At 45.1% G+C, this 23,499-nt stretch overlaps 1 protein-coding gene across 3 annotated transcripts in view; it reads right to left on the bottom strand.

Annotated features, from left to right (window-relative positions):
• Positions 1–23,499, bottom strand: part of Nup98-96 (nuclear pore complex protein Nup98-96) — a 264,767-nt gene that overhangs the window by 93,805 nt on the left and 147,463 nt on the right. For all 3 annotated transcript variants that reach the window (XM_055073379.2, XM_055073380.2, XM_055073381.2), the window contains 3 exons: positions 19,042–19,161; positions 10,905–11,342; positions 128–261 (listed from right to left, as the gene is read on the bottom strand). In XM_055073379.2, coding sequence (XP_054929354.1) covers positions 128–261; positions 10,905–11,342; positions 19,042–19,161 — 692 coding nt within the window. The remainder of the gene's footprint in view (positions 1–127; positions 262–10,904; positions 11,343–19,041; positions 19,162–23,499) is intronic.

Here is a 23,499-nt window from a genome sequence, read left to right as displayed (position 1 = left end):
CAGTAAATGTAAGACTATGACATCATAGACAACTGCAAAGACTTGGACAGGGCATCTGACAATATACAGGCTCTTGTCTGTGAAAGGCATCAAAACAAGCACATGCAAGTGCAAGTAGCTAAATTACCTTTTGAATGTCGTCTGGTCTTAGCGTGTGCAAGTCAACAGCCACTCTTTCCACCGAGACTGCAAATGCAGCTGATGGCTTTGGATAGCGTTGTCCTGCGAAAATGCCCAGGTGGCCAGCAGGCTCCATAGGTTCTGCAAGGAGACAGGCATTACACGTAACACAGAATACCTTTTGTCTCTTTTGAGAGGTATCACCTACAGACTAACACAGAAGCTGGAATTGTAAATGTCTTGTAGTTTTCTCGTTCTAAGAGAACACTATAATATTGTAGTCATATGAGCTTTTTCAACATGAGCATGCTTCAATTTTAAGTATATGTCAGGAGAAAAAAGGAGTTGTAAACATTTCAATAATGACTGGTTGTGAAACCGTACAATGGCTCGCTAATGCAATAATTTCCTGTGCATTTTAGCGATTAAGCTCCTTACTTTTATTTTTTGAGGCGGATCTCTTTCTTACATGATGTTAATTATTAAAAAATGCACACCTGACAAAATGCTGAATAATACAACACTGCACCACAAGTGCTAATTCTAAACTGCCCCTTTTTTTTACGTCACACTTAACTTTTTGCAACAAGGAAGGCAATAAGTATTCAAGGTCAAACTATGTTCACATTGGATGGGAAAAAATCGGGAGGGGGTTGATAACAGCAGCCCATTTTAAGAGCTCCATAAGCATATAACGAAAGATTTTCATTTCTTTCCTCCCTTTTGTTATAAAGGTCAATGGCTGTGCCAAGTAGGACACCAGTGCAGTCATCAACCACTGTAGTATACGCATAGTGTGTGCCGATTGACGCGCCACTGGTGGCGGCCTTGCGCAGAAATCACAGGATAGTAGCCAGCCGCGTGCCGTAGTTTGTTGTGTCACTTAGCGCTTCTCTGTCTTATTCACATTTTCAGAGCAAAGTAGGCAACACCCTTCGCATGTGTGGGGTGACCAAAGTTTCAAGGAATGTCGAAGAAGAATTGTTGCAAGGTGAGGAGCTCAAAAACCGGCGAAAACATGCCAGCAATACAGTTCTAATCATTCCCCGCAAAGCCTCATCAGCGGGATCAACGGTAGCAAAAATGGATCGTTGCTTCGGCGGGAAATTTCTTGTTCTCATCCTTTCCTTTGTCTCACCGGTTTTTTCCACTCGATCATAGTTAGATGCGTAAGCTACGAAGTTCGTCTGCAGTGCAGCATGCGGTTTAAAGGCATTTCGCTAAAGTTTGGAATGCCATTTGCCGCTTATATTGTTTTACGCTTCTTATACCGCATTGCGCTAGCTAGGCATCACGACTGCATGAGCGCATTGTGTTGTACGTTAAAGCTACTGAAGTTTGCAAGAACTGAAATTGTTGGTTTTATGTGGCCCGGTAGATCCTCGCACCAGCTGTCGCGCACTACATGGTTTTAAATTTATTTTATGCGTGGCTTCGCACATGTTTAACTGTTGCTACCGTAAAAACCGGAATACTATAGGTTGAACTATTTTTCAAAAAACCATTGTGAAAAGTCGACCCTCGTCTTGTATACCGGACATTGGCGGAAAAACTACGGAAGTCTTGCAACAATGGGCGGATGAAGTAAACAGCCGCCTTCGCCATCAGCAGCAGCGCGGCGTGGCGACATTGTGGCACCGGCATTTTGTGTTTCCATTGTCACAAAGTTATATTGGCTAAAGGCTGCTTTTTCACATTTTGTTTCAAAATGAGCGGAAGTCGACGTCAATTCACCATCGCCTTCAAGAAAAAGGCGATTGAGTACGCGGAAGCCCATGGCAACCTGGCGGCACAGCGCGAATTTGGAGTATCCGAAAAGAGCATTCAGTAGTGGCGGAGGCAAAAGCAATGTATTACAACTTGCAGCAACCAAAAGAAAACGTCATTTTGTGGGCGGATCGCAGCAGACCGCAGAAATGGAAGACAAGGTTGTGGAGTTCATCCGGGAACTGCGTGTAAGGTCGCTGCCTGTGACTGCCGAATGCATCCATTTGAAAGCGGTAGAGATCGCGCGCGCCTTTGGACTTGGCAGTGAGAAGCACTCGTCATCCGACTCTAGTTCGGACAACTGTGATCAAAGGCTTTGCTCTGATTCGGAGTAGCGCTTGTGCACTTCGTGCCCTTCTGTGTACTGTACACCCGGCCATCAGCCCGCATGTTTGTCAGCACCTTATCATCATGGCATGGAGCAGCAAAATAGCAAAAGTAAGCGCATGTGTACACATGCGCGTATCTCGTTTGTTTCACCGCTCAATGCCGCTAATAAGGTGCTGTCAAGCACGCGGGTCAGTGGTCGTGCGATACTGTCAAAAACTTCGCCAGGTGCACATGCGAGCAGCGTTTAAATAAATACTGCCACCATTGTGCAACCAGCTGAGTCGCATTTGTTTCAAGGTAAGGGTGTTTTTCGGTACTTTTGCCATTGAAAAAGATTTTTTTTTTTCATTTTTAGAATTCGTTAGTTGGAGGATCGACCTATATTCCGGTCCGATCTATAGTCCGGTTTTTACGGTAGTTGCTCCATGCATAACTCTTGTTGATTCTTTTGAGCTGTGAGGTTCTCACTCTGCCTCGTTCGTAAAGGGTATAAATCACGCTTGGTCTTACCGGAATGATACCAAGGAAGTGCTTCTTTAACATCTTTATCCTTTTCACCCGAGGGCATCTTAGATATTGTGTTTTTGGGGGAGGAAATGTGTTTAGAAAATAGGTAGTTCAGCGGAAGAATTGGTAATATTTGCTGCATGTGGTATTTTCGTTCCATTTTTCGCAGAAAAGTTCACGTCATGTTTGGTAGGTCATCACACCTCGATGCTGCCTGAGCAGACTTAACACGCTGAGTGATTTGTTTGTTTCACAACGTAGTCCATTCTTGCATGTGAATCTTGTACTAAACTGAATTCTTTCTTATTAAGCTTACGCTGCAGAGGACTAAACCCGGCCTTGCAGCCAGCGCTAATCTACCTTGACTGGCGCTGCTACGCCTTTAAATATATCACGTGGCACCTCTCTCTAGTAATATAAAAAAAAAGTACTAAGAAGTTAGTCAGACTTTAGCTTTGCACGTTTCCAAGCAACTCCTTTGAGGAATTTAAAATTGCAAAAGCTGCAGCGGGAATGGGAGTTCATTGACGTATGCAGCAGAATTGCATCGGCGGTACAGCACTAACACGCGCTTTTTTTAACCCGTGCATTTGATGACTTTGTTGACTAGTGTGCGCGTTTCCATCAATAAATTCGCAATTACTCTTCTTGAGGCGACTTCGACTGCACTTATACGGCGATGTCACATGTATTCATTGCAGAAAAATCCCAACGGAATATGCAGATATCGCACCGTGCAGATTTGTTTGATATAAGTCTGCACTAACGACGGGTGCTTATTATTGAGGTACAGAAGCAGCGTAACGGCAAGGGTAGAATTAAAAAAAAAATAAACGATCGAGAGATCGCATTACTCAACAAAATTTATTGGCTTGTTAGCATGAGCTCCACTTCATGTAAATGGGGTTCATGGCCTTTGGTTGCGGGACGCACCTGGCACGTATGTGGACCAAGTTGTCCCGAACACCGGTAACATCGTGTTCATACCCGCTCCCACAGAGGTCACTGTCTTCGCTACAGCTGTCACCGCAGAAGAAGTAGCCTGGCACCCGAACAAAGGAGAAATCGCAGCCGCGAACTTCAGCCAACCTTGCTGCAAAGGGTTGTCGTCTGCTACTGCTCCCGCGCGTACTGTTGGAAGTGACCGCTACATGGCTATCAGTGGCGCCTCTACAGGTGGTGCACGAGGCGTATAGGTGAATGAGCACAGGGACAGTGAAGATGGGCAAGTACAGCAAAGGCTAGGCCATGCTTCATGCTGCTGTGCAACCCGTAAAACGTATCTTTGCACATTAGCAATGTGATAAAAAGCCATCAAGTCATGTACACACCTTGACATGCAAGAGTATACAGTATACGTCATTTGAAGCAAGCTAAGCAAATGCAAGTGCCCTTATAAGCTAAACAGCTCAGGGTGCTTTTGTTAGTCTCCCACACGAGCTTATGGGTAGCGGTTGATGTGTCTTCCGTTCTATTTGCTGACGACCTTTACGATGTTTGACACAATGTGTACTTTAACCAAACATGAACAAAAACATTTTTTTCGGCTGCTGTCGTGCCCAAGGTAGCATGATCGCCGTGAAAATATTGTCGTGAAAATAGCAAACACGAACATGCAAACATGACCATACAGGCACAAAGTCAATGTGCCGTCATGTGCAGCACAATATACAATAAATAAAGAAAAAAAGATTGTAGTATTCCCACAGTTCCTTTCCAACTCATGATTGCAATGACACATACATCACCACAGCATTTTGGCTGGATGTAGCTCGTATATTATCATCATATATATATTATCATGTACAGTCGCCGACTGATTTTCCAGACTCCAAAAATGCTCTATTATTCTCATGCTCCATTATTCGGTCGGCTTCACAGCACCGCCATTCTCCCCATAGACCATAATGTATAACAACTGCCGAAAGTTCGGACACCTTGCAACCTCTCGTCAGATTTTTCGGACACTCCTTGAGCCAACTCGATCGAGAGCACTATGCACCGACTCTGACCGGTGCACGGTTCGACTTGCTGAATGCCATTTTTCTTTTGAACGGAGCCTCCTTGCTGCCCCACGAATGTGGCGCTACTGCGAATCCCCGCTCATCATCATCGTTTCTGCTTGGTTCGTGCCTACGGCAGTTCCGGTTTCAGCTTAGTAAGCCAGGTCAAGACAATCCAGCAGCTGATTTGTTTCTTCGCGCACGACGCTGCGAGTAGGCCACATTTTTCGTTTGTGCGACTGCTGTCGGCATGGTGGTGTTTGCTTTGCGTGCTGTGTAGAGGTTCTAGTGATCCAACGCGGCATAAGGAAACATCGCATCAAGTGTCTAATGGCGCCGACAGTGGCCACGCAGACTGCGCTGGGGAATGCCGGCAAGCGGGTGTTGGGAGGCCTAAGATTTGTCGCCTTCCGATGTGCTTCTTACTGACGCGGAAAATGTTCTGCCAAGACCTGCGCAGTGGTTGCATTGCGATTCCAGACACCGTCTGATTTGACAGTTTCACAGGTGCTGACACTCCTGTACTGACATGCGCAGAACTCAACGACGGTGAGATCATTCGTCAGGTTTCTGCTGCACCGCCGGACGATGACTCCGAGTCGGAAGGTGACGGTGCTACGCTGCCGTCGCATGCGGAGCGTGTACAAGCAGTGACTGTGCTTTCAGCCGCCTATAGTGACTGTACGACCCTCTCCGAGATTCAGGTTGATCTGACTGCGCGTAAACGAAACAGCGTGCAACGGTGCACGATTTTTTCAAGTCTACTGCCCGAAAAAGTGCGTGGAAATAAAGGATTTAGTTTTTTTTTTTTTCTTAATCTGCTTTCTCGGACACCTGTCTATTCGGACATTTCCGCACTCCTCGTGAGGTCCGAATAAACGGTCGGCGACTGTATGTATATATATATATATATATATATATATATATATATATATATATATATATATATATATATATATATATATGTGTGTGTGTGTGTGTGTGTGTGTGTGTGTGTGTGTGTGTGTGTGTACTTCTGTGAGGCCAAGTACTCTTTATTAGTGTCTGTGTGATCACATTCAATAATGGATATATCTGGCAGGACCAGATGCAGAGCTTTTGTTACACAGTTGGTTCTTTTTCTAAGTCTACGACGGTGGAATAAGCAAGGCTGGAAAAGAGTGTGGCTCACAAATAACAACAGCAGTATTTCCTTTTTACTAAGCTGGTGTGTCTGGTAACATAATGGCAGAATTTTATGTGAAATAAAAATACCACAATAATGTTTTGACTAACCTTTACTTACAGTGTACATAATGTCATCAAAAATTTATTGAAATGGAATTCTCGGGTTTCAAAAGCCCAAGCTACGATCTGAGCAGTGGAGGACTCTGGATTAATTTTGATCACTTGCTGTTCTTTAGCATACACCCAGTGCACAGTACACGGTTGTTATCGCATTCCCCCCCATCGAAATGCGGCCATCGTAATCGACCTCATGCTTAGCAGCATATATGATGTCATCACATTGAACTAGCTAACCTGCACTAGCTTGTACAGTTCAATGCACTGACATTTGGAAAAGCATAGCTCGAACATGACTTAGACCATGCTTCTCACCGAAGAAGCCAGCACAGACATTTATACTTGCCACAATCACACAAAAAGAAAGATTTCTTTTTTTTTTACGATATAGTATATAAAGAAAAGAAAAGAAGGAGATATTGATTAAATGTTACCTTGCGACACATCTAGGAACCACTATAAAAGAATCAGAATGGCGAAAATGTTATGCACGAATACTTGCATTATCTATCAAAACGGGTTGATCAATCATTACTTGGCTCGTGCAAACATTCCATATTTTCTAATATTAGACTGAATATTATGCTATATGATATTCGCTTTGACTTGAATTTCAGTATTAGAAGTTTTGAAAGTATTCAAAAAGAATGAATATACATTTTTTTCTGCGTATTAGCCGCATCCACAAATACAACACCACTGAAATAAAAAAAAAATTGACAAACTCCACAGCAACACAAATTTCTCAAAATTAATATTTTGAGAAAATGAAGAAAAACGGAACACCTACCATATAATTTTAAAATTAATGTATTACAGCTAAAATATCTATATATGAGTAGATACTTGGCAGATTAAAAGCAAAATAGATGCAGATTCCCAATATAGAATATGGCAAAACTCGATTTATTCGTCAAGAAATGCATTAGAAGTCAAAATAGACTATTTCAGAAATATACTGCAGCAAAAAGTACTTACATTTAAAGAAGATCACGTAGTGTGGTTTGAACAAGTGATTAGTCTGGAAAATTGAACCTTCAGGCCTAAATTCGTCAGAAAAATCAGTTGCGAAAATGTACTAACTCTACAGAACCCCGACGGCTCGTTTCAGAAGCCTGGAATAACCACCAAGTCTAAATTTTTGTAGTCAAAAAAATCCATTGGTGACAGTAATATAGTCGGTATGTAAAATGGTCGCACAACTGCAAGGTAAGCTGGAGAACATCCAGCTGATTCATGTACTTGCGAGCAAAATTGAGGGTTTTCATTATGAAAAATAGAAGGAGTGGGAACTCATGACCCAGGTATCCATTAGATGGCATGTTTGGCTATACAGACTAAACACTACTCACTCCAAACATGTTGTGTCTGTGGCCAAAGTGCTGCCACCAATCTTCTCATTAGTTGCGAGACCATCTCATGTGCCAACTGAATGGAGGCAGCGCTTCCAGACTTCAGGTTATGCAGGGAAGCTTGGTACTTAAGGAGCCCACCCACACCATCCCAGGCATTCTTCCCATGCCTTGTAGCAGAAAATATCCACCTCGCAGAAGTATACTTGAAGTTGCACAACTCATATGGTTGGTACCTAATACTAAAATGGCTCGCTAAACCATCGCTGACGTATGTTGTGTGATAGTAGACGGGTGCTTTTTCATCTAACACTTCGTGCACTCTACCTAGGGCGTAGCAGGCATGTGCTGCGTCATGATGCATGTCGTCGCTTATGACAGCGAAGCTGTGTGTTGCTTTCCTTGTCATGGTGACACAGGTGAAAATGGAGATTTGTTTCTTGTGCCAATGGTACGATTGTGCTTCATTTGATAGAAGGACAGCCCAGTTTTCTGCAAAATCAGAATGCAGAACAATGCTTCCGCATTGCTCGCACTTCCTTGCCTCATAAATAGCCGCGGCTTGAGTGTGACGTACGTATTCATGAGGAATCCATTTAGGCACCCATTTGCCGAACTCTTTCACAAAAAGGGTTGGACACTATGTCTTCTTAATCAAGTCATTGCTTTCCCACACAGCAAATGTGGCCTCGTCCTCGGTGACCATGCCAAGACTGGCTAAAGTGAGGCTTTCACTCCATGGGTAGCAGTCACATTTACCTAACATACAATCTGGGGGTGGGGAGCGACAAAGGCACAATGCTTTCATGCCTTCCAATGAGATTTCAATGTCGTTTACGTTCTCAAGCACGGAGACACAAAGGTTGGCATTAGCGCAATAGATGCAAACACAAACCTATTGTTTTGGTACAAGCAGCACCCATTTTGGATGCAGGCTGTAAAACGGACAGGGCAATGGCACTTTCGGGGTGAGCTGCTTTGAACACCTGGAACGTCTCGCAAATAGAATGTGTCCTTAACTATTTTGAGACGTACTCTCTCTGGCTGTTCGTGATGACCAACACAACATTCTTCTTGTTCAGGCTCTGCCGAGAGCTACGAAGTTCGTCCATGGTGGTGGTCGAGTGCAGCTTGTACATCCGATGGGCTTCACCTTGACCTCGTGTACAGATCAAAATTTGACCCCATCCATGCTTCTCGCGGCAATTTTGAGCGTTTCTGAACATATACATTGCCGGAGCTGCGACTGCCTCTTGAATGTGTGTTTTCAACTTCTGGTGACACGATGGTTAAGAGGTGAAGACGCTCTCATAAGACCTAGAAGCCTCGCACACTTGCTCCAGGCTATTTAACCAGCCAGCGCATCCACAACATTCTGTGACAGATGGCTCAGGTGCACTGACGCTTCCGTATGCAGCGCTTAAAGTTGAGCGTATCTTCGTCACCACGACGCTTTCAATCTTGGCCCGTTTTCTCTTTCCATAATATTGTCTGCTGTGTTTGAGAACGGAAGATGGTGGCTTCGATGGTGAAACATCAGAAGAAAGGTAGACGTCATTCCACGTCCAGGTGGACGTGGAAATCATTAATCGCTTCTTCTTCCTGAAGGAATGCCTCATCTGCTTCAGCGCGGGTATCAATAGATGAAAACAGGATTTCCTTCAGGCGTATAAAGCAGTGCTGGCAGACCTCGTCGGTGTCGCACATATTCTCAGCCTCTGGTAGTAGCTTCCGCAAGGAGGCAACATCCAAAACATTTACGCAACGAAAATTCTTTTTCTTAGCAATCTTCTTGTGAACACGTAAATATTCGGCACAGAATACTCAAACCGAGCTAAGAGCCACATGCATCAAGTGTATAGTGAATAGCTTTATGAAGTCGAAATGTTTATACTGTACAGCACCACACACATTGCTGCTTATTCTGTGCCGCTGTCATAACTGAGCCTCCAGATTGTCTCATGGTTTCATGTTCTATGAACAAGGCTGTCTAAAGCTCTCGCTGCGAAAACGTGCGGGCTGCGCTCATTATCGAAGAACAATTTCCGTCTGGCGCCACCAGTGACCTCTGCTGTTCTCGGAGTGGGAAAGCGCATCAGCAAGGTGCTGACAAAATATCATAAATTAGGCAACTTTAGCAGCCTTTGGCTCAGTCATGCCGCAATGCACTTTTTCAGACAGCTGAAACGCAGGGGTCAAGGTCGAGGTTAGACTGGAAGACATTATTTGTGAGCGATGTGGAAAACATATGATAATGGGAAATGAAATAAACGGCTCGAGCAAATTACTCCGATAAGTTTTTATAAAGGGACAGCTTGAGTTGCTCGCGGTGGTGGCGAAGAAGGTTCCAGTATCCATTGCACGTGGGGGATGGGGAGCAAGCAGTGAAGTAGCCCCTCCATAACGGAACACCAGCTGTTTATGGAAGTGCTCCCTCGCTTACAGATTAGCCTGCCTTGGTGCCGCATACAGGTAATTTACTGCGTGCACCAGGCAGGTTTTGGCCAAGTCAGCCACAACATGAAGTTGCGGTGTCTCGTATGCTGTTGGCAAGCGCATAATGGAGGTGTAAGTGCGATGCCCACAGAGGTTGTAGGCTGCAAACTCAGTACACGTTAGCAGCCCCTCACCCCCGCACATGCTAGACACAAATAAAATAGGACAATACATTTTTGTTGGAAACAAGCTGCCAGAACGAAGTTCTGAAGTAGCAAAGAAATTAGAACTAGATTTGCGTACAATGCAAACTGATAGACAACCAGCAAAGTTACTGAAGCCAGGACGCTCAATATGGGTCAATTTGGCCAGTTATATTTTGCGAACAAAGCAAATGAGGAAACATATTATCGCACCTATGCTTTGCCCGACATTAGCAGACTTCTATCTAAAAATTTTTACCCGAAAATTGGAACCAGAGTTATTTATTATATGAAAATGATTATTTTTAAGAAAGCTTGTTATTTAACTATTTTTTTCTTCTCTTGTGTTTCATGTAGGCAGATAATTTTTTGCTTATATGTCGCAAAGAGAATGTTCTATGTTTGACAGTTATTACTTTTTTTTCAAGTTGTTTCTGAGCGAAATGGAAAACACGCCAAGATGCATCAAAGTTACAAAAATTTTCTGATTTGGACCATGTATAGAATTTTGTTAGATGTTTTTCATTTGTGATGAGCATAAAAAAATGCATGGAACTAATTTGCTGTGCAGCGTATTAAAACGAGCAGAAAATATTTTCGACACAACTTTTTAGTTTGCATTTAATTCTGCTGTGAAACCAAAAAAATATTGTGGTGCGCAATAGGAGGACGCTAGCCCCACCTCCTTTAAATATTTTTTTGGCTTACTGGGAACGCTTTTCGGGAATAAAATTTTCGTTTCCATGCAGTTTGATTATTCCTACATGACATATAAAGAAATCACGCAAAACAAAAATATCAAGCGGACATGCATGTTTGATTTCTCGTGGAATCACCCAGCAGTGATCACACAAATCTTGATTAGTGCAGTGGTGGTGCCAGGGCACAAACTCGAGGCTCACCATCATCAAGAGTGCTGTTGAATGTCTTGCCCACGTGAGTCAGTGTCCACTGTGGTCCCCAGCCACAGCGGACACGGTAGCCAGCCACACAGGCAGCGTCTCCCAGCATGTGCTGATACTCGTAGAACAGGGACTGAGCCAAAGGTACAGGTTCCACATCGACAGGAATCACCATGGGGTCTGCAAGAGGGCGGCTCCGAAGTGGCGCTGCCTGCTCTACAGCTGAAGTGTAACCAGGACTGCTGAATGCTGAGGTAACCAGACGACGGTCACCATGGGCTTGAGTTGCTCTGGCAACTCCTGCAGTAGGCTGCCTTGTGCCAACAAAGTCTCCCGACAGCGTAGTAGCACGAAACAGGACATGAGAAGGAAGAAACTCGGAGAAGGCCTGGCTCACACTGGGTTGCGGACACACAGCAGCAGAGCGGGAACGGGATGCTGCAGTGCCAATGGAGTGGAATTAGGTGAAGGAGACACTGAACTTAAGGTGCAACACGAGGTTCCAACAGCAGATGTTAGCTGTTATAACAAGATTCTTAAAAAAAAGCGGTATTTTCATCATAGAGAAACCTAACCTCTCAAGCTTTTGCAACACATTCATAGAGTTAGTGCCAAAGTGGCACAGCAGCTATCAGGAACACAATAGTGGAAAGCTCAAGATTACTTCTGGCCACCCGAGGTTTTTTGATGTACACCCGCAGCTTAGTATCCAAGCATTTCTGCATTCTGCCCTTATTATCAGAATGCACCTGCTTTTGAATTTGTGATGATGTGGTCTGCAGCTGAATGCCATAGCCAATGAGGAACCGCACTGGATCTGTTATTCAGGCTCCAGTAGATGAAAGGTAAACTGAAGGTAAACTTCCAACATCCACAAGGGTGGCACTGTATCAATTGAGCGATCACTCTAGCTATCTTGCTTGTTGTGTTGAATAGGGTCTGAGTGTGCATATAAACTGTGTACCAGCAGCCTTCACAACAGCTTTTTCTACAAAAACCACTTAAAGGAGCACTGACACAATATTTCAAAGCCGAGTTAACGTGCGAGATCAATTTGTGTGGGCATAAACACATAGTCTGCAAAATATCAACGGCGAATTCAGCTTAGAACACATTTAAAATCAATATTAAAGTACACGCGTGTAGCCAACCGCAAAACACAGCACCTCGCAACATCAACATCAAGAATATAAACAACCGAGAAAAGATTACTGCGTCACGAGTTTATGCTGCCATCAGGGTGGGCCCTGAGAGCAAGCTTCTCACCGCTCCGGTCGTCTATAGTTTTTTTTCCCTGGTCGTGACATTGACCTGTTTCGCCACTGACGGCGGCACGAAAATCAACTAAAATTTGTTTCTGACACGAAATAACTCATAAAGTGACCTCGAAAGTGTGCATGTTATAAAACATTACGCGATATAGTAAATCGTTGGCATGATTTCGACTCGCAAGCGGCCAGCGCAGCCGCCACTTCAATCGTCTCTGCGAAGCGGCTCACCTGGCGAACGTGTTTTCTCATCGCTACCGACACCGTTGAAAAGACTAATTGTATTGTCACTCATTAGCGACATAAATGTGCACAAGTTGACTGTGTTGACGAATATAGATGCTTTATTACCAGCTGCGGACGGGTCGCAAAGGCCGTCGGCCTCGGATCCGACGGCCAGCGAGCTAGGCCTATATACCGTTTCCCAGTGATCGCCAGCTCGCTTGGCTTGCTCGTTAGCTATATCATTGGCATCGATGAGCGGCAGAAGTGGTCCGAATGCGTGTGCGCCGCTGGATGTTTACAATGGACCCCACTGAAGAGCAGCCAGATTTGCTCATTTCATTTCGAGCGTGCCTAGTACAGTAAAACCTCGTTAAACCATACCTGCTTAAACAGTAGTTTCGTTTTAAAAGTACTAAAGTCAAATCCCCAACTCAGTGGCTATTGAACATAATGTGTTTTGTATTCGCATAAACCATACCAGCTTATTGCGTACGCATCGGTTAAAACGTAGCGTTTCCACTTTTCGTCGCGCAAACACGGCGGTGCATCGTCTCCAAGGGACGACCAGGCAGAACAACAAGCCTCAGAGATCGGAGCAATGGCCTCCAAACACCCTGTGTTTGCACATGAAGCAACATCAGCATCGTTTCGGCGTCATGCAAGCAAGGACTGGCGTTATGCCGAAGCTCAGATAAAGAACACCAGGTGCTCAGCATAGAAAATTGGACATCGTCCGTGCTATCGAATGTGACACGGAGAAGCCGGCGCTGGCATGCGAGAGGGACCTGCTGTTGACTACGGTGTGTGGCATTTGGAATGCGAGAAAGTTGCTCGGCAGCGCTGCTGCAACTGCGAAGAGATGTCATCTACGAGGCTAGACTTTTCGCCATCGTTGCCTCTCTTGTTGCCGAAGTGTCGACTAGTGACAGTAATGAGGATGACACGGAAAGCGACAGCACGGGCGATTCAGGCCCGACAGTGGCATAAGCTGCGCGTTACGTCAGCCTCATGAATGCAATCGTCGCGACGAGAACAGGGGCGCGATAACGTAACTCTATTCTAAACGAAAAGTATTTCAAACTCCGGCAGCCGGCAATGAAAAAGGCCCCTCGGGACTTCTGCAGCACTACTGCGCGCGTGCACGGAGAATACTAACGCCAACGAGGAATCTGCCATGCGAGTGTTTGCCGAGAAGAGGGGGCTGGCTGAAAAGCTGGCACGCAGCTTCAGTAAGTTTGAGGCCACTGTCGTCGTGCTAGGCCGCCGCGGCATCAAACGAAAATAACACTTTTGTCACGCGAAGTGAATAAATACTGCATGCTTTTTCCTCCTTTTATTGCACTCTCTTTGAGTTCCGTTTTCGACAGGTAAGTGGGCGATCTCATGCTATTTCGGTTAAACAGTACTGCCGTTTAGTACGTACTTTTTCCGAGCTTTGGCCAACTACGGTTTAACAAGGTTTCACTGTATAAACAAACCAGCAGAGTTTAGAGCAGTCCGATGACCTTCCACCAAGACTACGTAACCACAAGCCTGATGCTGTGTCGACTTTTACCTCGCCTTGTGTCCTGCTCCAGAATATGCTTCACTCCCACAGTGCCTTCGACAAATGGCTCGAACTACTTGTACCAGTACGTATGCATATTGATAGCTGTCGCTAGCCGGACTTCCCGAGTCGCTGCAAATGAACTGGAAACACTAGAAGTACGAAGGCAAAAAAAATCGTCTGAAAGTGTTTTTTAGAATACTACATGGACATTTAAAAATCAACAAAAATGAGTATGTGCAGCTTCCAGGAAAATGAAGCAGTCGTGTTAATCATCAATATGTTTTACGCCCATACTTTGCTCACAGTGATGTGTTCCGCTTTTCTTTTTTCCCTGCCGTGATTGAACTCTGGAACACAATATACCAAGCTTTGTGGCAAATGCCAGTGATGTTTGTGAATTTGAAAACTTGTTAAACATGTATTTTTGTGATTCCGCTGCTGCTTGATGCACTTGTACATATGGTCTGCCTGTATTTAAACCCTCCCTGTAAGAACCCTCAGCAGAGGGTTGACAGTATGAAGAAATAAATAAATAAAATAAATGTGGTTGGCCACGTCTAATTCAGCGTCGACTACCGCAAGCAGGCAATATTTACCGCTGGAGGATGAAAATGAGAATGACGATGATGGCGAGGACATCGCAAAGCACGTGCAGGCGTAGCAGACGAACTAGCAACACGAAGCTTACAATTTGACATGCGTACTTGCCCACTTGCCGGCATTCCCCAGCGCAGTCTGCACGGGCACTGTCGGCGCCATTAGACACTTGACGCGATGTTTCCGTATGCCGCGTTAGATCACCGCAACCTCGCCCTGACGGAGTTCACACGCCAACAGCGAGCCACCCATCTAGCTGTGAGTGTGGAGCTTATGCAGGCAAAAGCTAGGAAGCTTGCAAGGGAAAAAGGGCTATCGAGCTCCGCCTTCAAAGCGAGCAAGCACTGGATTTATCGCTACATGTGCCGTGCTGGTTTTTCCTTACGCCACCGAACTTCAATTTAGCAAGAGCTGCCCGAATCGTTCGAAAAGCTGCTTGTGGCTTTCCAGCGCCACATTATTTCACTGTGCAAGTCCAAGAACTTCCAGCTAGGGCAAATCAGCAATGGTGACCAAACACTGGTTTATCTGGACATGCCATCCTCCCTTACCGTGCGTGAAAAGGGCTCTAATTAGGTTAAGGTCCGGTCCACTGGCAACGAGAAAATGCGATTTACCATCATGTTGTCGTGAACGGCAGACGGACGCAAGCTTCTTCCCTATGTCGTCTTCAAGCGCAAGACAGTGCCTAAAGGTGAGGAGCTGCCAAAAAATGTGGTCGCGAGATGCCATGAGAAAGGCTGGATGAACGAGAACCTTGTGCTCGACTGGCTAAAGTCCGTTTGGTGTAGAAGGCCCGGCACACTGTTATTGCTCCCGCCCATCCACGTGCTGGACCCATTTCTTGCCATTTGGCCGATTCAGTGAAGAGGCTGTTGCGTGCATCTGGCACTGAACTCGTAGCTATCCCGGGCAGAATGACGTCTCAGCTGCAGCCTTTAGATGTTTGCGTGAACAAGCCATTCAAGGGTGTGGTCAAGCGGTGTTACGCAGATTGGATGCGCTCAGGTGAGCCTGCAGTGACGCCAACCAGGCGGCTCAAGCGGGCTTCGCCAGCCGCACTATGCAAGTGGATTGTGGACACATGGGCCAGCGTACCAGAGGACCTTATGCGTCGCGCATTCAAGAAGTGCGGCATCTCGAACGTGCTCGAGGGCACAGAGGATGAGTACCTCTGGGAAGAGATGTCCGACAAAGAACTATCCAAAGAGAGTGCAGCTGAGGAAGACAGTGATTGAAGTGTGGAGTACAATTTAAATAAATGTTTTGCTCGAGTTTTCTTAACTCGTATTATACGTGGATAAAACTTCTTTTTTCCATTTCGCGTCACAAAAATTTCGCTTCGTACTATATTCGGGTTCGTATTATACGGGGATTTTTACGGTAAGTGGAAGTGCGTGCAGCAACGAATCGACAACTTATTCCTTGCACAGGGGCCTTAACACGTAAATAAATTTTTTTTTTTTTGATACATTGATTTTTTTGCAGACATTTGATAGTTTGGACTTATTTACATTTCCCGTGAAGTCTGAATTGTCGGTCGTTGACTGTACTCCTCTTTGGGCAACAAAATTCCCGCTATAAGAAGTTGAGGAAGTCCTTTGTATGGACATGTCCAGCGTATTTCATAGTCCACAACTGCTGCTGCATAAGCGCAACTGCTGCCAAGAATGATTTGCAGATCCAGTAAGAAATACCTTGTTTAAAACCTCTTTCGTTTCAAGAATTTCAATGATTTCAGCATTTACTTTTTTTGCCTCTGCCTTAATTACATTAATTATTTTGCCACTGCAGTGGCAGAACTGTCATTTCACCTTTCAGCGCAGGTCCTGGTGCAGGCAAAAAGCTGATTTGGCACAGCAGCAAGCACTTTTGGCACAAGGTCCAAGGCATGTGTGCTTACCATATACCATGCAACTATCAACTGATATAGTCAATACGCTGTAAAGACGGGTTTGCGCGAGGCTTGCCCTGCAAGCGTGTTTAGGAAAGGATGCGACGCTCCTGCCCACTTCGACGCACAAAAGGCACTACGGCCGGGTTGCCAATGCGGCACAGAGAAGGTACCACAGACAAATCGTCAACAAACGCGTGTTTATTAACCCAGGATGCAACACAGTATGACAGTCGTGGCTTGAGGCTAAAGGCTCACCGCAACACCGTTTGAGTATGCATGCCTGCACTGAACATGACTTCATGCAATATACTGATGTCATGCCATGCACATTATGGAATGTTCTAATAGGGGCTGCAAAGGTTTTGCGGCCGAAAAGGCAAGATACAAATACAGTTTTGCATTTGCGTCGGCAACATTATTTCACCGAAACAGTGCAGGGACTCAAACTCGATGCAAAAGTATTGCATCAATGAACATGGCGGCACCCATTGAAGTGGCAGCTCTTGCTGTGTACCGCATTCACTAATACCATTCTTAACTATGCACCACATGCAGTTATGATCGCAGCGGCTCTTTCACAAAGACCTGCTATCACCTATAAACATTGAAAAAGTTTACTTTTAATTCTAGAATGTGGCATCTTCTTTCATCGAAGTCCGCAGTACCACGCAGGCTTGATCAGCACCGAAATAAAGTGCCAGCAAGACGATATAGCTCACACTACATTGTGCATCTGTCAGGGAAAAAAGTGCGAATGACAAACCGGACAATTGCGACAGGCCATACAGTTTCTCACTACAGTTGAACCTCGCAATAACGAAATCGGCGGGAAACGCGAAAAAATTCGCTGTCGCGAGAATTTCATTGTTGCGAAAAGAGACAGCACAGATAGATAATGCATCGCAGAACAAAACTTCACTGTCCAAATTCCGTTAGCTTACTTTGCAGGCTTTGCTCGAGGATATAGAACCGCATTGTTGACAGTACAAAGTGTGCCGCATGCGTCAACCAGCAGTGGCAGTAGTGCCGTAGCGCAGAATTTACGGTCAACTGCTTTCGGAGATGCGATCACTTGCCGAGTTTTGCGTAACTCGGCACCGGACGCAGAGCAACAGCGCATGCAGCAGCATTGCTCCAGCGCACGCTGTTGCCCGTAGGCGCCAACGCGGCCGGTGCCGATCGCAAAAGTGATCGTATCTCGTGTACGCGAAGGCAAACGATCGAGATAACGGCCCTTTCGCGCAAATCTACATCCGGCGTAGAATCCGCACACGATGCCTGTCAGGTGGCACCAAAACCAGCGTTCTTGATGCAAGGAATGCGTATTCCAGGACGATCGGTCAATCATGGCCCCATGCGTGACACTTCATATGCTGCGACCGCCATCTCAAGCGCCATAAACAATTTCACGTAGGTGGGACGTAGATTTCTTTGTTTTTGCTGCATTTTTCCCACCGAGGCGCACATTACGCAGTGCACGTGCTGCCGCGATCGGGGATTGTTGTTCGAAACGCGCGTCCAGTTTGCGTTCAGTCTCGCCTCACGCGATTGGACTAGGCCTCGCCGAGTCAACCGCGGGGAACGCAAAATGAATGCGCGTTTCGAACAACGATCTCGCCTGGTGGGCGCGCAAACACCGTCGTCACATGTCGGTAGCAACGTGCGTGCCGCTCATGGTGTCGCTTCAAACGGGCGATCAACAAACAAGATGACGGCCATGATGTGTTTCCAGCGCACTGATCGCTTCCGGCGCTTTGTTGTTCTGGTGAACAAAAATGGCGGCGCCCACGCAAGTGTAATGTGGTGGTATTTTACGCAATTTTAATGCAAAACAATCGCATTTGAGCACATTTTGGAGCCTGCTAGCCTTACGCAATATGCGGAGTTCCGTTCCAGCAAATTTCGTTGATGTGGGATTGCAGTACAGCTACATTTCGTTGCCGAGAGGTACGAAATGCATTGAATCCTATGGGCCTTCGCCGGGGATACGAAAATGTTTCGTTGTCACGGGAATTTCGTTGTTGCGGTATTTCGTTATCGCGGGTTCCGACTGTATAGAGTGAGAAACTGTTTGGATGGGCCTCTGCTTCTTTCTATGATGATGATCATAGCGTGCTGTTGATTTTAATTTCAGTATTGCTAGCTGCGAAGGATTGACGGAGGGAGGGTTTCGCTTTTATGCATGCTTTGGCACAGGCTCAGTGCAATTTTCCACTAAGATGCCGTTTTGGTGAAGGATGGCGCAAAGGCTCTCTCTCGGTGCAGTTTGGCACAATTGGCGCAGCTGTTCGACCACTGCCACCCTTTTTTGTCTCATGGAAAAATGTGCACAAAACAACGAAATGTTTCAGCCAAACGTGGCACTGAAGAGTGTAATGGATGGCACCAGCTGTTTTATGTACTTACCAATGACTTATTTAATCAGATGCTTCTTGACTAAAATATGGGTTCTGCTGCAGACATTAGGTTGTGGTCACTGACCACATGAGCACACAGAATACAATGTGCACAGTTTTTGTTTACTAACACAGTCACCGACCCACGAAGCAAACATGCCAGGATTGCAGCTCAACAAACATTGCTTGGAAAGAGTTAACCTGCCTTTGGAATGTGTGGGTGTGGACGACGACCTGGCTTCATCCATGTGAAAGGCCTGTGGGCTCTGGTATGAACCACTGCTCACCAGAGCTCTCTTTAGGCGTGGATGAGTGCAGGCCAGGTCTGTGATGACAGAAAGGGCACCATGAACAAAACATGTTCCTAGTCCACCAAACAGTAGACCAGCTTTATGATCCATATTGCTATTACCTCTTCAAGCATGAATTATCTCTTGCTGGAAACATGTGGCACTCAAGGAATTTAAGGTAGCTCCTCAGAGAGACACAGATAGAGACAACTTAGCTCTGTAGGATGAATAACATGCAATTTCAATCACACGCTGATCTGCATACCTGTAGGCATTGCTTTGCGCCTTCAACATGTTCTGCCACATGGCAAAAACGACAGGAGCCTCAAGCCAAATAACAAGTACTCATGCGTTTCTGGCATTACGATGGAGCAAGGAGCACTAACTAGCCATGATAAAGAGCAACATGCCTCCACTCAAAAAAGAAAAAAAATTAATAATGCTAGCATCATACTGAATCAAGTGTGCTTTGGCACTCTAATACAGGATTGCATGTTTAAACCACAGTGGGTGCCAGTTTTAAAGCTTCTGCCTTTATGGTTCTAAAAGAAGAGAAACACTAGATCTGTTTATACTGATCAATGTTATTTCAAAATTCTATACAATCAAACCTTGATGTAATGAACACAGATATAGTAATGAACAATCGGATATAGGGAAGTAAATTTAAAATTTCATTGCCCATGCTACCATGAACTATAATACATGGGCAGTGCACCATCTGACCCACACTGCACCGTATCGCACGTGTCCCACGAGGTGGTATTTATTTTTCAGAAGAAAAAAAAACACTTGATTCTTTTCATCAGAAATTTATTGAAAAGGAAATTAAAAGAATGAGAAATTTGAACATCATTTTGTTGATTTTGAAAATTGGAGACAAAAGATATGGTTCATGCCATATCAGCAATGTCCTCACGTCGGCGGTACAAATTAAGCGAAGCTAGCCACATTTTCGCTTCCACTCCAACCCTGTGGCTGATAGTGTCCCCCGCTGTGGTAAGACACTATCATGAAAAGCTTCGGCAGCGGGGCGCGAATGTTTCGTCTCCCTCTCGCTTCAACCATTCTCTGAAATTCAAGATTACACTACCTCCAGCACTAATTGCACAGAAAGACAGCACATAATGCCAGGCAATCTCGGAACACCTACTTTTTTCAGATGCGGCAGATTACCTATAAAACAGGGTGCGTGGTCTGTGTATGCACTGAGCCACGTTGACAGCCATGTGTATTTAGAACACCATGTTCTAAATACATGGTGTTCTAGAAACAAAAAGTTATGAAGAGTTATATACTTCGTTATACAGAGAATTTTGCTATATTGACGTTCGTTATATTGAGGTTTAACTCTATAGCAGTAAACAAACTTCTATGCTGCATATTTTGGACATGATCACCCTGCTTTCATAATGTATAGTAAAACCTTGTAAAACCGTCCCTGCTTAAACAGTAGTGTCGTTTTAGAAGTAGTAAAGTCAAATCTCCAACTCGGCGGCCAATGAACATAATTCATTTCGTATCCGCATAAACTGTACCAGCTTATTACGTACATATAGGTTAACCATAGAGTTTCCACTTTTCGTCATGCAATCACGGCAGTGCGTTGTCCCCATCGCGCGGCCCGTCAGAACAACAAGCCTCAGAGATCAAAGCAATGGCCTCCAAGCACCCTGTGTTTGCACATGAAGCAACATCAGCATTGTTTCGGCGTCATGCAAGCAAGGACTGGCGTCATGCCGAAGCTCAGATAAAGGACACCAGGTGCTCAGCATAGAAAATTGGACATCGTGCTATCGAACGTGGCATGACGTCGGCGCTGGCACGTGAGAGGAATCTACTTTTGACTATGGTGTGTGGCATTTGCATGCGAAGAAGTTGCTCGGCAGCGTTGCTGCGACCGCGAAAAGATGTCGGCTGCAAGGTTAACTTTTCGCCATCGTTGCCTCTGTTGCCGAAGTGTCGCCTAACGACAGTGATGAAGACGACACGGAAAGCGACAGCATGGGTATTCAGGCCCGACGGTGGCAGAAGCTGGGCGTTACGTCAGCCTCATGAATGCAATCATCGCGACGAGAACAGCACCCCACAATGAAAAAGGCACCTCGCGACACACCTGCACCGCTGCCGTACCCATGCATGGAGAATATGCAACACCAACGAGGAATCTGACATGCGAGTGTTTGCCGAGAAGAGAGGGCTGGCAGCTTCATCAAGTTTCATCAAGCTTCATCGCTGCTAGGCCACCGTGGCATCAAACAAAAATAACGAAACTTTTGTCAAGCGAATTGAATAAATACTGCATGTTTTTACCCTTTCAACACACTCTCTCTGAGCTCCATTTTTGACAGGTAAGTGGGCAATCTCATGCTATTTCGGTTAAGCAGTACTACCATTTAATACATACTTTTTCCGAGCTCTGGCCAACTACAGTTTAACGAGGTTTCACTGTACCTACTTTCAGGGCAATTGCCATTTCGTTAGTCATTACCAATGAGCTCTCATTTCATAATGGTTCCGTCACACAGGCATATTGAATAGAATCGATTCTGGACAAATAATGATGCGTGGTGTTTTATGGCGCAAGGGCCAGGTTTTCTGGACAAATAAAACTTGGATAAACGAAGTATTGCCTATACTGAACAGTTGTAAAACTCTTTTGGAAATCTGATGAAAATGTACAGTGATGTGCTATGCATGTATTGAGCTCCCGTACACTGCCACATTTGATACATAGAACGCTGGACCGTGCCGCATTCCTGCAAATGTACTTCTTCTAAGAGGGACAAAATCACTTTTCCCGCTTTTGGAAATATTTATTATCGACAAATACGAAATGGTGCTGTTTTGGCAGATGCTGTTGAACAAGACATTGTATCTGAAGGCAGTATGTGCCATGGAGGAAAAACTAGCAGGGTGCGTGCCTCAATTCTGCTTGTGGCGTAAATGGCTCACATAAACTAGGGCAGGGCAAATAACTACTCTGCTTGAAGAGCGCAAGAGGCCTCCCAGCACAGTGTGCATTTTACAAGAATGTGTGAATGACACTCTATATCTTTTCACCGAATTGCTTCGGGCAAGGGAAATTTCTGTTTTGGGGGAGGAGGGGCACCAACTTGACCGGGCATGGAAGGTAGGAGGAAGGGGAAGGAGGGCTGGGAAACCCGCATGCTAACACAGAAATTTCAGGAAAGGGGGGGGGGGGGGGGTGGAGCACGTGCCTATGGCTATGCCCCTGATTCGTGCCACTAGGTTTGTGTTCTTACAGACAAGGGCTTCCTGCAAATGGCATTATTAGGGTTCTCAGAGTGGCCAAAAGGAATTAAGCCCTACCCTTTACTTAGACGGATATTTACAGTACGGTTTGAATTTAGCTAAACCAATGCGCATGCCATATTTGCACTATGCAAAAAGACTATCGTGGCAGCAGCATACAAAACTCAGCGATGCGCAATTTGCAGGCCCACAGTCCATGCTGAACTAGCTCAATGCATTTCATTCGTGCTCACAAGGTTACAAATGAGCATCAATGCCTGGCCCCCAGGCACTTAACGCACAATTCGCAGAACAAGTGCGCTGATAGTGGCCCGGCACATATTCATACAGGTTGTTTTGCTTCCATGGTGCAACCATTTCTATGTTACCCTAATTACAAACACAAAACAGGCATTTCAGTGCACGCGAGGTGCACCACAATTTCGCAAGTTGGCAATGCAGGTTTTAGGGTTAGCTTTGCAATCAGCATATCAAAGACTACTCCTCAGCGTAAGCGACTTGACATTCATGTGCAAAAAATAAGTTAACTTTTCTGCATTCGACACAGCCTTGGAGAAACAAATAGTTAAATTACCACTTCTCACGATTTCTTGAAATTGTTTGAGACATATGGAGGTTTCAAATAGGCCTCAGATAGGGATATTTCATATTTAGAAGTGGGATGTGTAAGTACCAAGTAGTAGATTTTGAATGGAATATCAAATTGAATTAAAAAAATATGAATATCGAATCAAATATCAGAAAATCTTTCACAAAATTTTATGCTCACAAGTTTTGGCATTACATAACAAGAATGCATCAAGCTATCAGTAACTAAGATACATAGAAATCTAGGGTGGCTACCATGTTGACATTTCCAAATTCCCTGAGTTTTCCAGGTTTTCACTGAGTGCCCTTGCAAGATTCCCTGAGTGATGCAGAACTATGTTTTATGTCAAAACAGGCTGAAACCATACTGCCCGATGCTGTCACTCTCTAATAAGCCAATGAAAAAAACTTTTTAAAACGACGATTTAATCAGATTTGAATACTTAAGGAGTAGTGTTTATGTTATTCAAAAAGAGAATAGAAGGGAGGGGTTAAAAAATGCACAGCAG

This window comes from Dermacentor andersoni, chromosome 4 (assembly GCF_023375885.2).
Source record: "Dermacentor andersoni chromosome 4, qqDerAnde1_hic_scaffold, whole genome shotgun sequence".
In the NCBI taxonomy this organism is placed as follows: Eukaryota; Metazoa; Arthropoda; class Arachnida; order Ixodida; family Ixodidae; genus Dermacentor; species Dermacentor andersoni.
Note: the sequence above shows the minus strand (reverse complement) of the source record. Positions and strands in the feature narration are given on the sequence as shown.